The sequence below is a fragment of the Zingiber officinale genome, chromosome 10B, assembly GCF_018446385.1.
Source record: "Zingiber officinale cultivar Zhangliang chromosome 10B, Zo_v1.1, whole genome shotgun sequence".
Classification (NCBI taxonomy): domain Eukaryota; kingdom Viridiplantae; phylum Streptophyta; class Magnoliopsida; order Zingiberales; family Zingiberaceae; genus Zingiber; species Zingiber officinale.
In genome coordinates, this window is record NC_056005.1 from 84,235,898 (window position 1) to 84,260,134 (window position 24,237).

Sequence of the window (24,237 nt, forward strand, 5' to 3'; positions counted from 1 at the left end):
GTTGAAGGACTTGACTATGATGAAACTTATGCCCCAGTAGCTAGATTAGAGTCCATTAGAATGCTATTCAGTTATGCAGCCCATAAAGGGTTCAGACTGTATCAAATGGACATCAAATATGCCTTTCTAAATGGACTGATAAAAAAAGAAGTCTATGTAGGCCAACCACCTAGGTTTTAATGTCTAGAACACCCTGACTATGTCTTTAAATTAAAGAAAGCCTTATATGGACTTAAGCAAGCACCCAAGGCTTGGTATGAAAGGTTAACCTCTTACCTAACATCCAAAGGGTTTAACCAGGGTCAAATTGACCCAACCCTATTCGTTAAATTAATAAAAGAGGACACATTTATAGCCCAAATCTATGTAGATGATATAATTTTTGGCTCAACTAATTCAAAATTTTTAGAAGAATTCATAAATTTAATGGAACAAGAATTTGAAATGAATTTAGTAGGAAAATTAACTTACTTTTTAGGATTGCAAATCAAACAAATAAATGAGGGAAATTATATTTATCAGCAAAAATATACCAAAGAATTACTTAAAAAATTCGGGATGGAAAATATTAAAGAAATAAAAACACCTATGGCAGTTAACACTATTCTAGATGACGACCCAAATGGAAAATCAATTGACTTAAAGTACTATAGGAGTGTCATAGGTAGCCTACTGTACTTAACTGCAAGTCGACCCGATATTTTATTTATAGTGAGTATGTGTACTAGATACCAAACCTGTGCTAAAGAATCTCATTTGACTCAAGTCAAAAGAATCTTTAGATATCTTAAAGGAACAACAAATGTAGGAATTTGGTATCTTAGAACTAATAATTTTGAATTAATAGGGTATTCTAACTCAGATTATGTTGGGTGAAAATTAGACTACAAGAGCACAAATGGTGGATGTCAACTACTAGATCCATCACTTGTCAGCAGGTTTAGTAGAAAGCAACACTGTGTTGCTCTGTCTACAATTGAGTTAGAATATATAGCCATAGGAGAATGTTTTGCCCAACTATTATGGATGATGCACACTTTAAAAGACTTCAACTTAAACATTACAAATGTAAAAGTATTAATTGACAATATTAGCTCAATTAATTTAACAAAAAATCCTGTGCATCATTCCAGAACTAAACACATTGAAATTAGGCACCACTTTATCAAGGATCATGTCACTAAAGGAGATATTGAACTCAAGTATATTGAGTCCAAATCTAATTTAGCTGACATATTTACCAACCCCCTCTCTGAAAGTGAGTTTAGCAATTTACGTAGAAAATTAGGGATGTGTTTAATAGACTAGGATACTAAAATTACAAAAATAGTTTTCAAAAAGAGTGCTTTCAAATTCTAGGATAAAATCTTTATTTTTTAAAATCTTCCATTTCTAGAGTTTTAAATCAGCTTTAGTCTTAGACTAGAAAAATTCCTTAGAAAACATGCTCCCTTAGGGCTAGTACTTGAGCATCTCACCAACACCCTAGGATTCCCTTATTTGTGATTGCCAAACATAGAAAGGGGTGAGATGCATAGACAAATTGCCTGAACTTAAGATGCTTATTTCAGTGCATCGACATAAGTTTGAGCGTTAAATATCAAACAGACATTAGTTAGGTAAAGTCATTCAATTTAATCAAACACTAATTGATTATGACTAGACTAAACCTGATAACCAAGTGAAAGTTGCTATCCTCTAATAGTCATTAAGTAGCTAACTGGTTAGACAGTTTTTTTAATTTCAGGTTCAAGGGGAGGATTAATTATTTTTATACTTATTTTGAAATTAATTTTTGAAAAATATCTCTTTTTAAATCAATTTAACACTAACTAAGTGTTTTATAATCTTGTTTGGATTTTTCAAACTTAGTTTTAAAAGTTAGATCTCCTTAATTGGATTGTTTTAAACTTAGGTTTGAAAATTGGTTTTATTTTCAAACTCTAAACTTTTCAAATTTAATTTTGAAATTCATATTTTTTAAACTTAGTTTTGAAATTTAAACCTTCCAAACTTAGGTTAAATTGATTTTGAAAAATAAACATTATTTGGGTTTATAACTTAGATTTTTCATTTTGGAAATTATATTCTATATGGATTTAAAAATATATTTTTGGAGATTTACACTACAACAAAAATGTTAAAAGACAACACCCCTACGACAACGGTTTTAAGAGAAAGTGTTGCGTATTTGCTCAAAGACAACGGTTTTTGCCAAAACCGTTGTCTTTGAACTCCCCATTAAATATAAAAGACAACGGTTTTGGGAAAACTGTTGTCATTGAGTGATTTCTTTTTGAATCAACAACACTTTTTACAACGATTTTCTGAATCCGTTGTCTTTAAGCGCTTTTTTAGCGTCTACGACAACGGTTTTAATAAAACTGTTGTCTTTGACTTTACTCGTTTCATCATTTCCCCCTCACAGTTTTGCTTTCCCTCTCTCTGCAAATCTTTTCGGCGCCTTCTTTTCCCCTTCGCGCTCTCAAACCTAAGTCATTTTTCTTTCCTCTCCTCATACAATCTCTTCACGCCATCCTGTCGATCGCTGGATCTTCCTCCACGACGAAGTGAGCACCTCCCATGGCTCGCTTTCTTCTTCCTGTCAGAATCGAATAGTTGCATCCGACCAAACAAACCACATCCATCATAAGGTCAAGGTACAGGGTGAATCGGAAGTGATGAGGCGGAAGAAGATGGTGGTGTTGCTCCTTTCGTTCCTATTTTTCTCGGTGTTTTGCTGCGTATCTGCTGCATCCCTAGCTAGTGAGCGCGGATTTTGATGTTTGTGTGTGTGTGCGTGAGTGTGAGGGAGGGGAGAGGTTGTGGGTTTCATGGGTTCCCTGTTGAGCTTTGATCGTTCTGTTTTACTTTTTTTCTTAGGGCTGGTAAGCGTGTTGTTCTTCAACCTCTTTTCTGCCCTTCTGCGGCGGCTTTGGTCGGCGACGTTGGATTCGAGGATTGGTAAGACTCGAAGATTGATTTCTCTCTCTCTCTCTTCTTTTTGTTTAGTTGATTTGGTGTTTTGGATTAATCAGCGATCTTGAGCCCCTCGATTGTGAGGATTGAGAGTGGATACGGCATTTTGACTGTTTCCGATGGGAGTAAGCATGGAATCGAGCCGTTCTCGGTCGAAGTCACGCCGGGAGGGGAGCTTCTGGTATTGGATTCCAAGAACAGTAACATCTACAAGGTTTCTTTGCCCTTGTCTAAATGTGAGTGTGTTTATCCTCTCATAAAGATCGAAGTGTCCATTTGCATGACACAAATATAACCAATGATACCACATGAAACACCATGAATGAGGCCTACAATGTGCAATTTCATAAGGATTTTAATGCTTAGACTCTTCATGTATCTCCTCAATATCCATGTTCAATGCTCTAAGTAGGCATTCAAACTTTCTATTGATGTGAATATAAATTAAAGATGTTAAATGGTTTCTGTAAAATACTTACTGAATCTATTAGTCCCAGGGACTTATGACTGATACTTGTTTGATTTTGTCCGATATGAGATTGATATCTTGACAGTGGAATGTTTGAGTGTTCTTAAAGTTACTGGATGTGAAGCCAAGTGATGGTCTAGAGGAGCAGCCTAAGTTGTTCTGAAAAATATCAGCAATAGTTGCTGGTTGGTGATGATGGTTTCACTGTTCTGATACCATGACGATCCAATTTTGTGATTGTCTTCCATTAGAAAGGGGCCAAAGAAGATAACTACTAATAACTAACACGATGTGTTTGATTCCAGAATTTCTATGCTGATGTTGGCACTTTGAATATGACATTGTATTTTTAATCTTTTAATTTAGTTAATCTTTTAAGCATTTGTTCCAGATACATTCTTGAATATGATTGTTCTAAATGCGCTCTTATTGTGGTTTGTTGAATAACTAAATCTCTTTGATATTATCATTGACTTCCACTGTGAATTTTTTGGATAGACAACAGGCCTAAGCTTGTTGCTGGTTCAGCTAAAGGTTGGAGCGGTCATGTTGATGGCAAACCACGTGAAGCAAGGATGAACCATCCAACAGGGCTCACAGTCGATAGCAAGGGTAACATTTATGTTGTTGACACAAAGAACAAAGCAATTAGGAAAATCGTTGATGGCCTAAGCATGTCATTTTGTAACTACAAATCTTGTAACTTTGTGAGCTCAAGTTCATCGAATTTGTTATTGTTCTATTCTGTGCAATCAAAACGGTCCTTATTTATCAATCATGTTTTAATCACTTTCTACATGCCAGGTAGCGTGTATTCTAATGTTCAAGCTTCAGCAAGATGATTTCCCAGTGGATACTCATGTGTGCTCTTTTAACTAATCTCAAATTCTAGCAAAGTATCAACTAATATATGGAAAACCAGGGTACTTTTGCAGGTTTTTAGGATAATGAGGGACATTGGTTGGATCCCCATTAAAGCAAACAGAGAGCAAGCATATATCCACCTCAATAATAGAATACCTAATCATTTGAAGTTTGACTTGAATTATCTTCTTGTAACTCATGGAAGATTTTTGTCACAGGTGTTCTGTTAGAAGAGGTAATTAGAACACGGGAGATGGTCCACAGGTTTCCTGCCCTCTCACTCAGTACTGTAAGAATACAACAAAATAAGCTAATCATTTCCAGCTTGCATCTCTATAAATCTACATCACCTGCTATCTTTCCCATAAATATTATGAGTGAAGCACTGAAGCTACTGTAGTTTATCCTTATGTTGGTTGCAACTTCTGCCTTCTTTAATTGCCTGAGCTGTAACACATTGAACTCTACCTAGTCTGTACATCTGCTTGTTATAGTTGGGCCTCATTGGTCATCTCTTAGGGTGCTTGAATAGTCTTTGACCTAAATGAAAGTTACTGAAGATGAACTCATGAAACTGTACTATGATAATTAGCTATCTTGAAATATTGCTTTAAATATAGCGCTCCATGAATACATTTAACATACTGAAGTTGGTTGTCCCTTTGTGAGTTTAATATCCATGAATACATTTAACATACATTTAACAATCGAGTTTAATATTCTTGAAAATTTTCTGTTCAACTCTTATTCATTGGCTTGTCTTTGTCTATCATAGAGCTTAGCAACTAACTCATAGGCAATCCTTTGCTTTTGGTTCTAAAGAAGATATTTTCTGATATTATCAACATTGTTAATACTTGCTTACATCACTACCCACTCATTATATTCTCTTTTTTTCGACCAAAATTAGGTTGTGTACCTTTAAGTCACTCTCTTATCATTTGCATTTATAATATTCATACTTCTTTTCCTCTTTGATTCACACTCATGTGTGTGATTATGCAAATAGCTGCATAAGTACTATTATTTCTCTAACTTTACTAGGTACGAGGCCAATCAACCTGTCGTAGTAGACCAGTGCTTCAAGATGTTAAGCATGGTAAGCAAAAAACAAGTTTCTTTCCCATTTTTGTTTTATATTGAATTGGTAGGACAAAGTTGCGGAGCTACACAAATGCATCTCTAGCTTTCCACCTTTTAAGATTTCAAGTGATATGCTCTCTTATTCTCACGTTTATTTGCAAACAAAGTTGGATTTTCTGTTAAGTGGTACTAATCTTGTCCTCCTTTTGTTATTAGTATTTTTCCACTTTGTTTATTGAAACACTGAAACTTCCAGAGCATGCTATCATGTAGAAGAAAAATATAAAACAAAAGTTGCATCCACTTGGTGATGCTCTTTGTATTTTGATTTTTTTTTCCTTTGATTGACTCTAGCAATGCATTTGCTGTGGAGAAACATTAATTTACTGATGAGAAAAGTCATGTCAGCTTAGTATAAGGATGAGTTTGATCCAACATTGACTCTTCATCCAATATCCCTACTGAAGAAATGGAAACTGGTGTGGCAGCACAAGGTTCTGATTCTAGGGAGTTGAAAGCCAACTCTCTCTATCCAGACAAAGGAGAAGAGAAAAAGATTCGCTTGTGTGGCTTTGAGTTCGATCCAAATTGGGATGGGGAGAGTGGAAACAAGGAGGATGGTAATTTTTGAGTTCCAAGAATAGTTTAACAATTTTGTTTCTGATTATACGTCTATTAAATGCTATTACATTTTGATATTTTCTTTCTTAAGTACTTAGAAAATGATACTATACTAATTTTGGATGAGAAGAGAAGAAACCTTCTTGTTTTCTCTGGTTACAGTTCATGCAGTTATTACAATTCTCTTTTCTGTTATATTTTAAGAGAGACATGGATGACATCTTGATAGGTTCCTCAGGCATCAGAACTTCCCTAGCAAAAGTCTAAGTTCTCTATTTTTACTTATTAGCATTGTTCATTTTTCTCTTGCAGGTCTGCCAATTCGTGAGGTGGCTTGAGTTTTTTTTTTATGCAAGAAGTGAGCTTTGTTAGATGTAGCTTGCCTTGCTATTTTGTAAATTAAAATCCATATGGAGAACAGCAAAGGGAAAACATGTGATTTAGTGTATATGGAGAGTAATGGAAAACATGTGTATTTTGATGAGTAACAACTCATTTTTTATATTTTTGTATATGTGGCTACAAGATGAATTATATATGGATGTTTGTTTTAGATTTAATGTAGTAAATATTTAGTTTTGCATTGGTGGTTTGCTTATAGTAAAATAAGATTGGTTGTTTGGTATTAATGAACATTAAAGACAACAGGTAAAAAAGTTGTAAAAACTAGGTAAACCACAACGAAATTTTTTTATAAAAAGTGATAAAAGACAACGGTTTTATCCGTTGTAAAATATATTAAAACTGTTGTTAAAAAAACAAAACATGTCAAATATTATCTACCACAACAGTTTATATCTGTTGTAAAACGTATCTACCACAATGGTTTATTTCTGTTGTTGAAATTATCTACCACAACGGTTTTAAAACGTTGTCGTATCCTTCGTAGCCAAATTTTGGGCATATAAACAACAACGGATAAAAATCGTTGTCAAATGTCTACAAAGACAACGGATTCAAAACCATTGTCGTAGGGCAATACATTCTACAACACCCTCAGTTACAATGGTTTTTTTACCCTACGACAACGGATAATATCCGTTGTCGTTTGCAGTTTTTGTTGTAGTGTTATTATAAAAATTGGAGGTTACAAACTTAGGTTTGAAAACAGATTTTACTTAGTTGGATTTTACAAACTAAATCTTGAGAAATAAAATCTTATTTTTGAAAACTTGATTTGAAAATTGGACTTAGCCCTAATGATTTTTTTTTTGTAAAAATGATATATTTATTATGTTTTCAATTTGTAAAACTTATTTCAAAAAATTAAGTTAAAATCACAAATTTTAAGTCATCCTTCTAAAGTTAACTTAGCTACTTTTTGAAAAAGATAAAAGATAAAAGCTTAAAATAAAAATTATCTTTCTATATTTCTAGCTTAAACTCCCCCAAGTTAATTTGACTTACATTTATAGACTTCCTTGCATTTTAAGTTATAATTTGCTCTGCGTTTATTTTTGATGAATGTCAAAGGGGGAGGGTTAAGTGTTTTAAGTTAGTTAAACAACAAAATTTAAAAACAAAGCTAACCTAACAACCTTATAAATGCTTGTTTTACTTGCATATTTATTTCACTAACTTAACCAGGTTGTCATTGCATCAAAAAGGGAGAGATTGTTGGTGCGGTTAGCACTAACGGTCTAATTCAAGTTTTGATGAATAACAAAATAGGTTAAGTTAGTTTCGTTGTTATTTAACACTCTGATCGAGTGTGCAAGAGAAGCCCAGACATGTCGACGGGTTGATCTGATATCTGGCACGAATCCCATCTAGGTTGACGGGCCGACCGGAAAGCTGGCACGAACTCCAAATGGGTCGATGAGATGATCGGACGTTTGACACGAAGTCCAGCTAGGTCGACGGGTTGACCTGATAGCTTGCACGAAGTCCAGACGGGTCAACGGGCTGATCGGACATCTGGCAGGTAAGTGAAGGTAAGTCACTGGAGGGGAGTGACTGTGAGGGCGTGTTCCCGGGAAGGGAACATTAGGCGTCGACCGACTTAGATCCATTTCGGATATCTAAATCGAGATCGTGACTAGATTCCGGTCTTAAGGAGGCGGAATCTAATTACTATTCTGTTTATCCATAAGTTGTGCTAACATTCTGTTTTACAGGATATGATTTATACTTGTCTCGGACTAACGTTTTCTTACAGGAAGGAGATTACGGAAAACAAGGGTCCGGGCACCCGGAATAGGTCCGGGCGCTCGGAAGGGATCCGAGCGCCCGGAAGCAAGTTTTATCCCCAAACGAGCCTCGCAACGTGGAGCACCCTGGTTGGCTTGGCTACGTCACATTCAGGGCACCCTGAAGGGATCCGGGCACCCCGAACTTCCTATATAGGGAGGGTGAAAGCTGAAGCAAAGACAAAACTCACGATCTACGCTTCTGTGCTCCTGCGATGCTTCTCCGACAAAGTCCTACTGTTTCCTCTTTTTCTAATTATTGTCGATATTATTTCCTTAATAGCATTTGTAATCAAATTTGTAATATTTTACAAATTGCTAGTAGATTGTCTAACGAAAGCACTCAACGAGTGCGGACCTTGGAGTAGGAGTCGACATAGGCTCCAAACCAAGTAAAAGATTGCTTGTGTTAGCGTTGTTGTGTTTTTACTTTTTCCGCTGCGTACTTTACGATAATTTTTAAATCACTATTCCCCCCCCTCTAGCGAATTCCCGATCCAACAGAGAGCACCGTTAGATTCTTTACGGTCTTAAAAATCCGAAGGACCTAAAATATGTTCAATTATACCTGTCTAGAAAAGTGAGTTTTGGCCAAAATTTATTGATGGACCTAAATAGGTCCGATTGGACCCATTTTAAATTGTGTGGATTCTGAGACTGCAAGGAGTCTAACGATGCTCTCCATTGCTTATTTTAACTTCTCAAGAGATGTTAAAATGTAATAAGTAAGAATCAACTCTAAACCCTAACGTGGGCCCACGTTGGGCTTGATATGAATTCATATCAGGCTTAAAGTTGGCCTGATATAATTCCATATCAGGCCCAATGTGGGCCTGATATAATTCATTTTAGGTCCACATTAGAGTTTATAGCTGATTTTTTCAATAAAATTTTAACACCTCTATAGAAGCCGAAACAATCAATAGAGGACATCGTTGGACTCCTTATAGTCTTAAAAATTCAAATGACAAGAAAATGGGTTCAATTGGATCTGTTTATGTTCATTAGTGGATTTTGATCAAAATTCACTTATGGACTTAGACATTTCTAATTGGACTCATTAAGGTCCTTTGGATTTTTTTTGAGATTGCAAGGAGTCTAACGGTATCTTCCATTGCTTATTTCAGCTTCTCTGAAAATATGAAAATGTAATAAAAAAAATCGTCTCTAAACCCTAATGTGGGCATGATATGAATCATATAAGACCTAATGTGAACCTGATATGAATTCATACCCAGCCCCAACATGAGTCTACGTTAATGTTTAGAGTTGATTTTTTTATTATATTTAACACCTCATGAGAAGTTGAAATAAATAACGGATGATACCGTTAGACTCCTTGCAGTATCAAAAATTCATGAAACCAAAATCCACTAATGGATCTAGATATCTTCGATTTGATCCATTTTAGGTTATATAAATTTCTAAGATTGTAAAAATTCCAACAATATTTTTCATTGTTTATTTTGACTTTTTCAAAAGTGTTAAAATATTAGTAGATCGAATTGATTATAAATCTTAACATGTGTTTTATATGAACATGATATATTTATCAATGTGAATATGATATAAATATTTATGCGAGAGAAAAGAGAATAAAATTTACAAAAATAAGAGAGAGGAAAGAGAAAAGAGCAAAATAGTTTGCTACAGGGCTGAACGAAAAGAACACCTAATTAAGTATGCTCTGTGATAAGTACAACATACGCCCTCTGATCAATTTGGAAATCCAAGAAATCTACGTTGACGATAAAATAATCTGAGTTACAATCACGAAGCTCTTTAATTGTCTCCGTACTTTTAGTTAGACCGAATTTCTTCCCCTCACTAAATAGAGCAATAAAAGAGCTTTCTTGTTGCCATAACATTTCATTACACGAAATAAATGACCTCACCCACTTTGATGAGGGCATGCATCAGCCAGTGCTCTACGATGAAGGGCATATTGGATTTGGAGCGTTCAGCTTCTGCTGCTGCTCCCGATGAGTCCTTGTCAACTCCAGATTATTGATTGCTGCTACCGGATTCAAAGCCGCCCACCCTTTTTGACTCCCAAACCCAACAATTCCTTAAAGAATCTCGCATGGTCGTGTACCCTCTCCTTTGGACCACTCGCCCACCTGCCGACGACCTCGCTGCCTTACTCACTGCTCCAGCTTCAGCTTCAGCTTCAGCTTCAGCTTTAACCCACCACTTCAGGCGGGGAAGGGCAGATTATTCTAAAACTAAAACTGTATTTTCTCGCAGGCTTGCGAGCGCGTCGTCGCCTTCCCCTGTTCACCTTCCCCACCATCCTCCTCTCTCTCTCTGGGGGCCCGCCGTCAGAATGTGCCATGGCAGGAACACCGGATCACTAATGCTGCCCGTTAGAAGTTCCCTTGTTTCGGGAAGGGCGGAACGGACGAGGCCGAGCGAGTAGACGTCAGACACGTTGGTAAATTGAGAGGCGCCCGACGGTTCCGCCCCAGGTTTTGTTTCTACTATTTCTAATACGTGGATAGCGGATCCAACGGGTGTGGCCACCGGTTGCTTGGCGGGTGATAAAAGTCGATTAAATCGGATAAATAAAAATTAAAAAAATTAATTAATTTAATTTTTATAAAATTAATTTATATTTGATCAGTTCAGTTTTTTTTTAAAAAAAATTATTTAAAAGATTTTCGATTAACTTAAATTTTTTTGATTTATTAAGTCAAACCCTACGCGTGTGGGGAACCCGTTTTTGATTAAAATTAAATAACGGAAATCATTCGAAAATTGTCACTGCGCACCCGATTTTCATGGAATTAAGCGCGTGTGACAATTAAATAATTAATTGATCGATAAATACCTTCGACTCCGCTTGTACTCTGAGAGAGGAATTCACGAGCGAGAAGTTTCAAACAGATCTGCGGAATCCCCACCTGCGATCGCTATTGCTTCCGATTTCACGGCTTGGGGCGGCGGAAATCGTTCGTCGGAGTCGGGGCCGACGGCGATCGGGCCCTGGTTTCGAAGGACACGGACTTGTATTGCTCTCGTCCGTCGCCGCTGTGGATTGGTCGGCCTTGGTGCGGTAGTAGAACATCGGAATATCGCCGATCACCTCCGCGATGGCAGCCGGCTCTTCGCACAACGCATCGTCGCAGGAACTTGGGAGTTAGTTATTTTCTTTTCCGCGTTCCCGTTTTTATTGCGGTTTTCCCGCTGTTGATCGGTCTTTGGTAAAATTAAGGAAGTTTTTCTTTTTTATATGAACGGATTCCTTTGTTATTTACTTATTCAGATGAATTTTCCGAAGGGGAGGGAAGACAAAGACAGTTTTCTTCTTTTGAATAGGGAGCATCGCAAGGGATTAAATTTTGATGGTTATTGTTTTTGGAAGCAGAGCTTATGGAGAACCTGAAGATTGAGAAGGATGGACAGGAGAGCGCTGATGCCAGTCCCGATTCCTATCCTCGACGCCCAGGAGAACCTGATTGCAAGTACTATTTGAAAATGGGTTGCTGCAAATATGGAAGCAAGTGCAAATATAACCATCCTACCATGGAACAGGTGGTTATAATAGTGACCGGTGTATTTTTACTCTTTTATCTTGAGGACTTTATTTCAAATCTATGTAAATTCTTTTTGGTACAGGAGACTATTCATAGAGATGAACTGCCCCGGAGGGAAGACAAACCAGATTGCCAGGTGTGTTAGCTGTTTGTGATTCTAAATAAATTTTTCTCTCTAGTTTTAGTATGTTAAAATCTGAGACATCTGTTTCTTTTGTATAGCATAAAATTTAGTATAAAGAGATTAGGAGTGGAGTAAATATTGAAATTTTGGTATACTGCACGTACCATACATGTATCGAATATACCGATATTAACAGTATACCAAAAATTTTAGTAGTATTAGTATCGTTATGAAATTTAATATATTTCAATATTTCAGTAGATACCTAAATAACGAATAAATTTCTTATAAATCACTCATTTTTCTAATTAGGGCCTGAAGTCTTGTATTTGGCTTGAGCTCTTCATTCTGAATAGTGAACAATTTGGCAAAAAAGTTTCTTTTATAATTTTGGTATGAACAATATTGTACCAATATCGTACTAAAAATTTTGATATACCAAAATTTTTAGTATGAACGATATGAGATTTATACCCTATCGAAAATCTGGTATACCGAAATTTAGGTACGGAGTCGATATATATTTTCCTTATATCGAAATTTTCAGTATGGTATACTATTTCATATGAAAAATTCGGTATACCGTACTGAACCAATCTTAAAAGAGATGACTATAAGCACCCTTGTTCTGTTAGTGCGACAGTCTCAACATAGTAGTAGATTGGTTAATAAGGAATATGCAAATCATCTCTTAGATGTTTGCGTTGTTTCTTGCATATTATCTATCTCTACAACTTCATCAATCCAATTCATTGTATGCAGTACCGCTTTTTATACTAAGTTGCAATTATAGTAATAGAATGATGTTTTATGTGACCATTGCAAATACAACATTTTTACTTCTATAATCCAGAAGTATGAGATAAAATGCTACTTGATTGGGAGTTTTAGGCTTGGAAATTATATTTAAAAAAATTGAAAAATTATAGGGGTTTTTTGGATTAGTCAAAACAATAATTTAATTGGACAAGTTATTTTAAGAATTGCTTATCTATTTACCAAATAATTAGGGCATAAATTACTTTTAGGAGAATAGGTTAGGAGTATGTCTCATCTTTCATTTTATAAAAGGGCCTCAAGTTTTGTTAGGTATCTTTAAATGTTAGGTATCTTTCAATGTAATACTATTCCTCTTTGTTAGTTTCATTCTCTTTGAGAGATTGTTCATTTTCGATGCTACATTAAGTGGGATTAATGCTAGACCTTTAATTTCTTGTTTGTTCTTTCAGTGTTCTCTTGTTCTTCATGAGCCCTATCCATCAGTTTCCTTTGCCTTCCATGATGTCATCTCCATCAACCCATATCCATAACTCTCTCATGTATTCAACTGCATCATTGGCACCTTCCACCCAAACTATGCTACCAACAACAACTCCCAATAGCCTGCTGCTACCCCATGACTGATAACTCTCCCTTTGCCCTTTGATTGCCTTCCATTCCACCTCTTTTGCAAGTCTGCTCTCTTTATCTTTTTAGTTATCAACACCAAGTGTTCCTTCTTCACTTGTCTATTTAAGGGTATGAAAGAATCAAGTAAATTAAATAAACAAAAAGTTATATTAGGTGTAGGGTTGTCAAATAGAGGTTTGTTTCATGAATCATTTTGATTAACTATCACATTGTGAAACATAATGAATCAAGAATTGTGAGATTCATATAAAAAATTGTAAAATATGCTAAAAATAATTTGGCTCTATTTAGAATAGTTTTGATATGCAAAAGCAAAATAATATAATATTCCTTTGGGTAACATAGGTTAGGAAGTTCTATCTTTTATAGGTTTTTAAAAAATTGTTTTTGTTTTTGAACTAATCAAATTAAAGTAGGAAATTTATATTTTGTTTGAGTAAGTTATTTTTGGGAACTGATCATCTATTTATCAAGTAATTATGCCTAAGAGGATGTGTTAGAAGAATGTGCCATTTTTTATTATAAGGTATCTTTCAGTCTAGCTATATTAAATTTTGTTTTCAGCGAGGTTATTTGATTTTAATGCTGCATCACTACTTGTAAAAGGATAAATGAACTAATAGTTTAAATTCTTCCACCCATGACTGATTACAGAAACCAAAATCAAGTACAAAGAAATATAAAAGGAGAAATGAACAAGTACTTGATTGAATTTTTAGCCAAAATTCTGAATTTCAGTTTTAACATGAGTATTTCTTCAAAGTGAATTTCCTTAGCATCTCAATGTGATAGAACCCTGATTAGTTCATATAAGACACCATTACTTAGTTTGCTTAATTTTCTCTTGTAGTTTTTTCTCAAAACTGGATTTTGTAAGTTTGGCACAACTTGCAAGTATCATCATCCACAAGACAAGCCTGCTGTCCAATTACCTTCGCTGAATGTCTTCGGTCTACCATTGCGAAAGGCATCAAAATCTTCTTGTTTTGGCCCCCTCCCTGCAATACTAAACTTTACAAATTAAATTCTTTTGTTTTTTTTGACAGGATGTGCAGTCATGTTCCTACTTTATGAAAACTGGATCTTGTAAATTTGGAGTCACATGCAAGTTTAATCATCCGGATCCTGCCAATGTTGGAGGCATGTTTTTTCCGTCTGGACCTTCAGTCTATGGCTTTACCGGATACTCTACAACCACAGGAGGATCACACTCTTCAGGAGGATATCCTTCATGGCCTTCCTCATGGACCCTTTATCCGAATAATCCTTATGTGCAAGGACCTCCTGCTTACAGTCCTCATATCCAGCAGAGTTGGAGGACATACATGGTTAGCATCTGCTTCTCTTTTGTTGTAGGATCATCTTTTGGTTGTTGAATTTCTTATTACACATTTAACTATGCTTACAATGTCAAACAGCCACCTGCAAGTACAAATGTTCCCTCTATGAATGATCTTCGGCCAAGTTCGAGCACGTCTGGTATTTTCCCAGAGAGACCTGACGAACCAGATTGTGAATACTACATGAAGACAGGGAGCTGCAAGTATGGTAGTTCTTGCAAGTATAATCACCCTAAAGGGAGAAACCAAGAAGCTGACAGTGTCATTGGACCCTACGGCCTTCCTCTCAGACCAGTAAGTCTCTTCAGAATCATCATCTTATTCTTCTTTTTGTTTTTCCTTTCATTAACTAAATGTTTTTCTGCTTTCATGATTCAAAAGGGTTTGCCTACATGCAAATACTATGCTGCTAATGGAAATTGCAAGTATGGTGCAACTTGCAAATTCGATCACCCGGTTATTGCTGTTTACCCTTGGCCGGAAGCAGCTTCAACATCAGCATATCCTTACCAAAATGGTAGAGAGCTTACATGGAGGGCATCAAACAGCAGTCCATCCCTTAGGACCCCTACAGAACTTGGTCAGCTCAAGACTCCTCCGAGAGCCATTCCGGCACAGTATGTGAACAACAATGAACACGAGAGTCAATCTTCGACACTTTCTCCAAACCATCCTGCTCCGAATTCAGAGTCGTCAGGAAATCAATCGGACGAGGGCTAGCCCATAGGATGACTGAAGGATGCATATTGTGGCTTCTCTGCATTCAGTCTCAAATTTTGTTTGTTTTTCGGAAGGTGGCGAGTAGATAGATACCGTGCATGGAAGAATAGCTGGTGATCATGCAGAGGGTCCTCCCCTCTGTTTCATGGATCTGATCATCTGAGTATGTTCCTTGAAAAGAAAAACAAATTAGTCTCGGAGTAAATTATGAAACATTTATCATATGAACTAAGATGTTTGAGTACTATCCGTGAGACTTGTACTAGGAACCTTGTGTTGCTCTAGCAAATAGAAGTATGTGCTTCATGGTCTTTGTAAGTAATTGAATGACCTCTAACTCAAACAGTGCCTTGATTTGTAATACATCATTTTGTATATTTACTGCCTTTGACGTTTGATCCTGTGACTGATAGGTGATGAGGACAGTTCTGCTGAGAAGAAATGAGCAAAGAGAAACTGATTCCCACATCAATTATATCAAGATTTCAGGATTGAATCTCTTTTCATTTTTACAGAAGCAACATCTACTTAACAGTATCCTAAAACCAGTAGTAGTTTGTTGTTCCTATGAAGGTACTTTTTGGAGAGGTTTAAAGTGAATGCAATGGTCCACAACAATAATACATTCGGTGGTTGAGTGTAGTTGAGGAAGATGCATTCTCATTATACCTTCTCACGAGTAGGTGAATCTTTACTGCAAACACTGTATGAATGATGCATGATTCTTCTGAACTTCACAGAGTTATAATTTTTCATTTGGATATTAAAATGAGAGTTGTTTGACTTGAAACTAAGCCAGTTCATAGATCTAGATTTATAATATAGGATCAATCCAATCTAATATAATTTTTTGAATTTTAAAGGGAGACTCTAATATATTTTAACTATTTTTAGTAATTTTTATTTTTTATGATATTTAAGTTATTTTTGATATGTTTGACATTTATGGATTAGGATTAGACTAATTAAGCATCCTGTTTTGGTAAATTTTTTCTATAAGGATTTTTATTACAATTTTTTTTTCTAATCGGAACTTTTTCCTTTATTAAAATAAGAATTGAGATTTATATATTAGAGTTTGTTCCCTTATTTGAGTCTTAGGATTTAAAATATATATAAATAACTTGTTTAACTGGGTGAGGATTTAACCTTGATATCGAATAAAGTTTCCTTTTTTTAAGGATAGATTTTTCTTTATTTTCTCAATTTCTTTTCTTTTCTTCTTCTCAAATCTTTCTTTTCGTTAGCCTATACAAGATAATCTATATCTTAATCGGCAACAATTTGTTATGGAGTGTAATCCATAACCACCATTAAATTTTATATCTTAAAAATATCATGTCAAGCCTTTTCAAAAATTCTGAATACCTATTTTACTAATTTTGATATTTTTATTTTTATATATTTAGAATATTTTTTTTTAATTTTATATATTATAAGACCGGATTTATCTATATAAATGAGAGATTTTTCGTTAATACTAGTGATCGTGCACACGCGTCGCATGTGTAATATAATACATTGAAATCACATTAACATTTTATAATGAAATTATATTAATTAAAGTATTTTAGCATTAAAATACTAAAATAGAGTCATTAGGGTAAAGTACATGACTTTTGAAAATATGAATTATTTAGATCTTTGAAAATTCGAATTGTTTGGATTTTCGAGTGTCACCTTTACATTTAGAATCAAGAATTAATAATGCAAGGGTAACACTAGAGAATTCCAGCAACAAACTACTGTAACAGGCTTCCCTATGAAAAAAATTAATTTAATTTAATATTATACTTATCTTAGTAAAAAAAATTAAAAAAAGTATATTTTTTAACACTGTCGGCCTAAAATATTTATAGAAGTTTCTTTGATCATAGTGTTAGAGCACTATATTTTTTACATAAAACAACTAGAGAAAATTAATGATGAAACGCCGCAGTCTCGAACTCTAAATCATTTATTGTTGCGCTTGAAATTACTAATAAATCTTGGAATTATTTTTAATGTGAATAAAAAAAAGAATATTAACGTAAATTCATTTTAGACTTCACGAAAATTAGTTAGTAAAGGATGAAGATTTTTAATTAAATAGTAAGATTATTAAATAATCTATTATCATTGTTTTTGGATAAAACCACGGTGGATTTGTTTTTCTTTGTTTTCTCTTTTTTTCTACTCTCCCCAGTCATGTCATGCGTCAAACATTTGTTAATACTCCTTTTGTCTTTGTAATATATATATATATATAAATGTAGATATATATCTTAAAAGAATTTTGAGGAAATAGAAACAGAGGAAAACTATATGAACTCGGCGAGGCTCGTGCTCAGCGTCTGGTTGGCGAAGAATCGGTAGAACCTTTCGGATGGATGGATGGAATCCCAAAACGCGAACTTGTCTGCATCTTCGCACGTGAAAGGCGTCCACTCGTTGCAGGTGATCGATGTTTCGAACTTCCCCGTGCCGCAGCATCCTCTGCTCGAGCTCTCGAATCCTGCCGCGCGCGGTCAATCAATCAATCAATCATTCATTCATTTATTCATTCGTCGCATTACTCCTTTCAGTCACGTACCGTATCTTGATGGATTCTGCGTCGCGTCGAGAAAGAGATCATAGAGCGCCGCGAATCTGAGCTTGATCCCCGGCAGCTCCTCGCAGAGCCGCCGCATCGCCGCCTCCAGCTTCCCGTTGAATTCCTTCGCCACGCGGTTGTACTCCTCCACGCACGCCCCCTTCGTCTGCTGGTTCGTGGCCCGCTCCGACGGCAGGCACCCGAACGGGCTGAGGCCGGTGAAGGAGATCTTGCGGGCCCCCAACCGGTAGATGTCCCTGAAGAAGTCGCAGGCGAGCCCCACGATGAAGTCCACGTACTCCTCCACCGTGAACTCCCACCGCCGCCGGCCCAACGGCGAGTAATAGTTCTCGATGAAGTCGTTGGTGCCGATGCTGACGATGTAGACGGCTTCGCGGACGATGTAGGCGGCCTTCTTCTTCCCGACGTAGGCCGTCAGCCTCTGTCGGTACTCCTTGAAGAATTCCACCTCTTTCCACAAAGGAATCACCGACTGCGTGTGTATATATATATATATACTAATTATGGAAAGCTGTAACATATATACACATGTATATATTTAGACAGTGGCTCACGAGAAAGTCGGAGGTGGCGGTGTCGAAGCCGGTGGCTGCCGACGCGAAGCAGACCCCTCTGGCAAAGTCCTCGATGGTGTAAGCGGGGTCGAGGTAGGCCGGGATGGAGGGCGGCAGGCCGAGCGCTTCTGAGATGAAGTCGGTGGCGAGACGGCCGTTGCAGAAGCGGCCGGTGGCACGCCCTCCGGGGAAGTCGCGGCCGTAAGGGGGGAAGTCGGCCTTGGCGATGGTGGCGACGTAGTTGTTGTTCCCCGCGTCTACGGTGGAGTCCCCGAAGACTATGACGGCCGGAATCCGGCCGGCGAGGGAGGGAAGCGGCGCGATCAAATGGAAGGACAAGAGGAGGAGACAATGAAGGCCTCCCATTGTTCCTCCTTCAACGTGAACTGAAACAGATTGGAGAACGAGCATTGGCGAGCCAATAAATGAACATATTAAATGGAACATCTTCCTTAGTTATAATTAGGTGTCAGGAAAAATTAGTAAAACTGAATTAACTAAATTAAACCGAATTTAGTTTTTATTTTTTTTAAATTCGATTTGAATTTTAGTTAATTCTGTTTAATTTCGATTTTAATTTTTATGATTTAGTTAGATTGAATAAAAATATTAATTTATTTTTTTTATTTAAAAATATAATTAAATAAATAAAATCTTATTTTTTAAAAAATTAAAATCAAATAAAAATTTCAATTTTCAATTTATTCAATTAAAAATTAAATTAATTAATATTTTATTTAATTAATTTGATCGATTAAAAAAATTTAATTTATTTGTCTTTTGATTTATTCAATTGGTTGGATTTAATTTTGACAGAAATGGTCAGCCTGAAATATAATCATAATTTGCTGAGATTTATATATGTCGAAAATGCAGGTATAGAGAAAGACAGATAACCAGAAAAGGAGGCTGCATGACTTAATGCAACAACTACGAACTGCTGGACTTAAATCAATTAGCAGGCATTAATGGCCTGCGTCCCCTCTATCTATCTTAACTTAAATCGACAATGTGCATGACAGATTCAGATCTATCTAATTAAGATGGCATATTTTACTGGTTTCAGTAAGATTTAATCAGCAAGTTTATGGGTGTTCACAAGCATTAATTTAAAGATTTTGTCTGAAAATTATGTGTTAATTACTGTTCTAGAAAGTTAGATGATCCTGTCTGAAAACTAAAAAGACGGTTAGTTGGGAAGGTGATTTTGTTGTTGACCAAACGAAAACTCCGCGATGGCTCTACCGTTGATTAGATGAAGACTCCACGTTGTCTGTAACATAAGGAGCGTTAGTGTTCGGTTTGGGAGAAGAAAATAGTAGAACAACACTGTAACAACTAGCGTGTAAAAATATAGAGCATTGCATACCTCCGCTTGTACATGGAGACCCCTTTTATAGTGTTACTATTGCATTATGCATGCATTTTAAAGTATGGGCATGTTTTAGATAGCATTCCTAAGAAAAGAAAAGTCATAAAGTGCTTCTGACATCTTTCTTTAAGCGAGTGTGCAAATCTCTATGATTTGATAGACTGGAAACTTCTAAAGCACGATTTGCTTGCTGGATGTTCTCGGTCCTTTATAGCACAAATTTCTAAGAAAGTACGATATGATAAATGTACGAGTTCTGCTGTGAGCTAGTTAGCCTCCACTTGACCACGGGGGCCGCCAGCTCAATCTCATGGACTGCAGTCAACCTCGTTCTTCGCTCGACCCTTTATTTCACCAAGGACGCACCATATATCTGATCGGCCATTAGACACGATCAGAAGGGGCGATAGGTCGGGTGAATTAGTACTTGGCTTCAAACCTCGTTTGCAAGTTGTGAAGGGTGGCCGCCAGGGAGGTTCGGTCGACCCTTCACGTTCGACCGGGGACTCGAGCCCTGCTCGGCCGAACCAGCCTGGTCAGCAACTCTGGGTCCGTCCAATCATGTGACTTTGACCATTTGACTGTGACTTACATGTCAGCTAGCCCTCCTTGAAGGATCGAGAAGAAACGATAGGGGGGGGGGGGGGTAAATATCGCTCGTTAAAACTTTTTCTTTTGAATCGTTGAAACAAGAGTAATGCAGCGGAAAATAAAAGAACTTGTTTTGGTTATTTGGTTCAGAGCCTATGTCGACTCCTACTCTAAAACTCGTGATTCTTGATTGCACCAATGGGTAATCCACTATAACTCTTATTTCCAAAATCCTTCGGCAAGAAGTAATTCGTATAATATGAAGAATGTAAGATAGCAACACACTATTTTCTTTTGAAAATTAAAACAATGCAAGCTTTAACTAGAGTTATACCGACACTAGATAGAAAATGAAGCTCGGTTAGCACTTTTGGATGGAGCAGTATGCTTGTAAAGATGAAGCACAGAGTAGTAGAATGAATAGGAGCTTTGCACACTATTGACTTGAAAATTGATTACAGAGTTGCCTTGCCTCGAACCTTGAGCTCTACTTATATAAGCCTTTATCGGCTGACTGATAAACCGTTTAGTCGACTGATATATTTGGTCGACTGAACTACTTTATTTCCTTCTTCACCAAGATCTGATCTTCACGCGATTATGAGTAATTAATGTTTAGTCAACTGATCCCTTTGATCGGTCGATCGATCATTGTAGCTTCTATGTTTGCCGAGATTCTCCATCAATGAGCCTTTAATTGCATTTCATGTTTGGAAAATTGATCCTTGGGTTCGGTCGACCAATTAGGCTTGCTTCCAACTTTGCTTCTGATCGATCTAATCTATGCCATGTCGACTTGGTTCAGTCGACCGATCAGTCAACTTATCAACTTTGCTTTCGAGTTGATCTATGCTTTTTATCAACCTGGTTCGGTCGACTGATCCCTGGGTTCGGTCGACCGATCAGGCCGGTTCCTTCAAAATAGTGTCAAATAGAATATTCCTACAAAAGAAAGTTAAGATAGTAATATAAAATGCATGAGTAGTAAATGATAGTAGAATTGTCATGATTTCAACTTGGAAACCTTCTCGATTTCTTCAATTGGATCAGCGACCTAGGGTTTGTTCTTTTCTGAAACACGACCTCACTGTTGCTCCTCTCTAGTTACTTACCTTAACCTATCTACCAAACATTGGTTCTCCAAACCTGTTTGGACTTTGTCGCTTAGCATCGGATCAACTTACCAGGACTTCCTCTCGATCTTTGGTTCTCCAAATCTATTGAGCTTCCCTGACAAGTTTCAGGTCCTCTTGATCCACTTGGGCTTCTATATGGATTTTATGATCTACTAAGACTTTCCCAGTCGAGTAAATATCCTGCACATTTCGCTAACTTGTTAGATCACAACAAGACTTAACTTGAACTTTTGATAACAGCAAAACTCATGTTCGATTCTGATGCACCCTACACCAACACTCCTTACTTTGACCTACTTTCTAGGGGGCTCTATCTTTATTACCGTAACACAAGTCTCTCCCTCAAGTCTAGTCGAAGGAGGCTGCAAGTTTGACTGATTGGACACTTAGTATCCATTTCTAGCTGGGTGTATTGCATACTTGGCTGCCGCCTGGCCTGAATGATCGCTACCTTCATCTATAAGTGCTCCATAAATCTTTTTATTTCCTGATGGTAGCTTCATGGCATGATGCCGCTTGGCCTAAATATCAACGACACTTGTTTGTTATCTTCTGCCTCTTCTCTTTCCCGAACGATAGCCAATCCTTCATAGTGCTCCTTTAATACCATTGGCATCATCATGATTTCTTGGAAATAACTCAAATCACCCCTCATTAATGCAAAGCATGCTTGACATGTTTTTTCATCATGAGCCTACACATTATTTCCATTCTTCATAAATGTATCCTGTGATTGACCTCCACGTGTCACACCCTCATGTTGCTAAATGATCGATGTGACAGGAGACTATTAGGATTCGATGTGATAGCCATCTTTTTGAACTTTGATGGTCCATATCAAATCCCATTTTTTTAAACCCTTGATCAGACGACCATGGACAACCAACGATAAGGGTTTTTAAAGACTTTGTTTTTATTTTCACTGCATTGTGTTTCTTCGTCTTCTCCCTGTTGGTGTAATTTTCCTAAGTCAAGGTTGACCAACTTGACTAAACTTGAGTTAGCTCAAGCTTGAGTCTTGTTGTTTGACAATATATGGTGTCATTGTCCATTTGGGGAGATTGTTGGTGTAATTCTCCTCTGGTCAAGGTTTGACCAGTTTAATGTGAAGAAGAATTAAATAGGTCAAGGTTAACCAGATACTTGACTGGAAAGTCTTAATTGGAGTTTAGGCAAGGGCAAGTCCAACGAGAAGGTTGACAGAAGAAGAAAATCCAAGTGGATCAGTGTTGACAAGACACTTGGTGTGAAAAGTCCTAGTGAGTGAAGTCAGGTGAAAAGCCCTAGTGAGTGAAGATAGGCAGAGGAAAAGTCCTACTGAGTGAAGCTAAGTGAAAAGCCCTAGTGAGTGAAGCTAGGCAATGAGAAAGTCTTCGTGAGTGAAACCAGGCAGTTGGAAATCTAGGTGGATCAAGGTTGACTGGACACCTGGTGTTTGGAAGTCTAAGTGAGTTATGGAGGACCGAGCACTTGGTACAAGACGGTAAGTTCAAGTGGGTAAAGGATTGACCAGACACTTGACACGAGGAGAAAAGTCTAAGTGGGTCAAAGGATTGACCAAACACTTGGTGGAGAAGTCCTAACATGTCAAAGTTGACCAGATGTTAGGCAATGAGGAGTTCCAACAGGTCACGATTGACCAGATATTGGGTAAGGAACCCTAGACTTAGGTTTGGAAGTTAGGGTTTGGTAATTGATTAAGTTAATTAATTACACCATGTGTTAAGCAATTATGCATTTTGCTTAATTGCTTAAGAAACTCTTTGTTTGAAATAGAAAGGGTCGTAATCCATTAGGGCAATCGATTACGGCCTGCTTAATCGATTACTGTAATCAATTAAGTCATTTGACGCGAGTGCACAGAGAGGTGCCTAATCAATTAGACACATCTTAAGCGATTAGAGCAATCACTTACGAGATGTTCTCACGCAAACAGAAACATGCAAAATCGAGCAGGCTAGTTGATTAGGCATGCATAATCGACTATATTAGTTGATTAAGATTCAGAAAAGTAACCATTATGTAGGTTGCTAACATGGTAGTCGATTAAGGAGATTCATAATCAATTAAGGCGCCCGAAGAGCCGTAGAAAAGAGTGGAGGCATGCATTGTTCATCAGATCTCCTCTTTCACTCTCTTCACTGAGCTCACACAACTTCACACCAGATTCTTGGAAACTTAGAGAGAAGTGTTGCTACACTTCCAAGTTGATCAAGAGGTGTCTACAAGTAATAAGAGAGCAAGTTGGGATTTCATCATTGTAAATATTATAAAATTTCATTTGTATTAGCTTGTATTTTTCTCTTCTTATTTCTTCTTTGTGTGTGAGCTTGTATGAGGCTTCTCCGTCTCTGGATTATTTTTGAGAAAGAGGGTTTACAAAGTGGATGTATGAGAGAGGGCCAAATCCTTAGATTAGTCACCTCATTTGAGGTGGATACCAAGTAAATCTATCGTATTAGCATCAGAGAGCTTTGCTTCAAGTATTTTCGCTACAAGAGATCATTTTCGACGAAGCAAATGAGACATAATATTCACCCCCTCTATCTCCGAAGTGTCCCAACAAATGGTATTAGAGCGAGGTCACTCTTTATCGGACTCATCGCCGGAAGGGCAAAGAGATAGAGGATGAAGAAGTTGAAGCCCCAATTTCATC

General features: G+C 37.0%; 2 protein-coding genes and 1 long non-coding RNA gene across 7 annotated transcripts; 2 read left to right on the forward strand and 1 right to left on the reverse strand.

Moving 5' to 3' along the window:
- The first annotated feature begins 3,167 nt into the window (after positions 1 to 3,167).
- LOC122028640 lies at positions 3,168 to 4,481 on the forward strand. The gene is made up of 4 exons (XR_006124896.1): positions 3,168 to 3,215; positions 3,947 to 4,060; positions 4,253 to 4,309; positions 4,384 to 4,481. It is a non-coding gene; the product is annotated as an uncharacterized LOC122028640 (long non-coding RNA).
- A 6,539-nt stretch (positions 4,482 to 11,020) lies between these two features.
- On the forward strand, positions 11,021 to 16,068 carry LOC122029554 (zinc finger CCCH domain-containing protein 5-like). Of its 5 annotated transcripts, none has more exons than XR_006125092.1 (8): positions 11,021 to 11,343; positions 11,471 to 11,739; positions 11,824 to 11,877; positions 14,126 to 14,242; positions 14,322 to 14,603; positions 14,694 to 14,909; positions 14,997 to 15,649; positions 15,749 to 16,068. XR_006125092.1 is itself a non-coding variant. In XM_042588589.1 (7 exons), the coding sequence occupies exons 2-7, from the start codon at positions 11,578 to 11,580 to the stop codon at positions 15,333 to 15,335; spliced, it is 1,170 nt and encodes a 389-aa protein (XP_042444523.1). In that variant the 5' UTR covers positions 11,021 to 11,343; positions 11,471 to 11,577; the 3' UTR covers positions 15,336 to 15,716. The 5 variants fall into 5 exon arrangements, 3 of the variants coding, with proteins under 3 accessions (XP_042444523.1, XP_042444524.1, XP_042444522.1); XR_006125091.1 differs by having other exon boundaries at positions 11,022 to 11,343; positions 11,573 to 11,739; positions 15,749 to 16,066; XM_042588589.1 differs by lacking the exon at positions 15,749 to 16,068 and having other exon boundaries at positions 14,997 to 15,716.
- A 1,479-nt stretch (positions 16,069 to 17,547) lies between these two features.
- Positions 17,548 to 18,885, reverse strand: LOC122029806 (GDSL esterase/lipase At2g42990-like). Its single transcript, XM_042588938.1, has 3 exons — positions 18,483 to 18,885; positions 17,908 to 18,400; positions 17,548 to 17,829 (listed from the first exon to the last, which is right to left on the reverse strand). Exons 1-3 carry the CDS (start codon positions 18,846 to 18,848, stop codon positions 17,636 to 17,638), a joined length of 1,053 nt encoding a protein of 350 aa, XP_042444872.1. The 5' UTR covers positions 18,849 to 18,885; the 3' UTR covers positions 17,548 to 17,635.
- Positions 18,886 to 24,237: the final 5,352 nt, after the last annotated feature.

Coding starts and splice junctions, on each gene's coding strand:
- LOC122029554 (XM_042588588.1), top strand. CDS start 11,298: ATGGCAGCCGGCTCTTCGCACAACGCATCGTCGCAGGAACTTGGGA. Junction 11,344..11,572: donor ATCGTCGCAGGAACTTGGGA/GTTAGTTATTTT, acceptor TTTTGGAAGCAG/AGCTTATGGAGAACCTGAAG. Junction 14,604..14,693: donor AGAGTTGGAGGACATACATG/GTTAGCATCTGC, acceptor AATGTCAAACAG/CCACCTGCAAGTACAAATGT.
- LOC122029806 (XM_042588938.1), bottom strand. CDS start 18,848: ATGGGAGGCCTTCATTGTCTCCTCCTCTTGTCCTTCCATTTGATCGCG. Junction 18,401..18,482: donor CCGCCACCTCCGACTTTCTC/GTGAGCCACTGT, acceptor ATACACACGCAG/TCGGTGATTCCTTTGTGGAA. Junction 17,830..17,907: donor GCAGAATCCATCAAGATACG/GTACGTGACTGA, acceptor CGCGCGCGGCAG/GATTCGAGAGCTCGAGCAGA.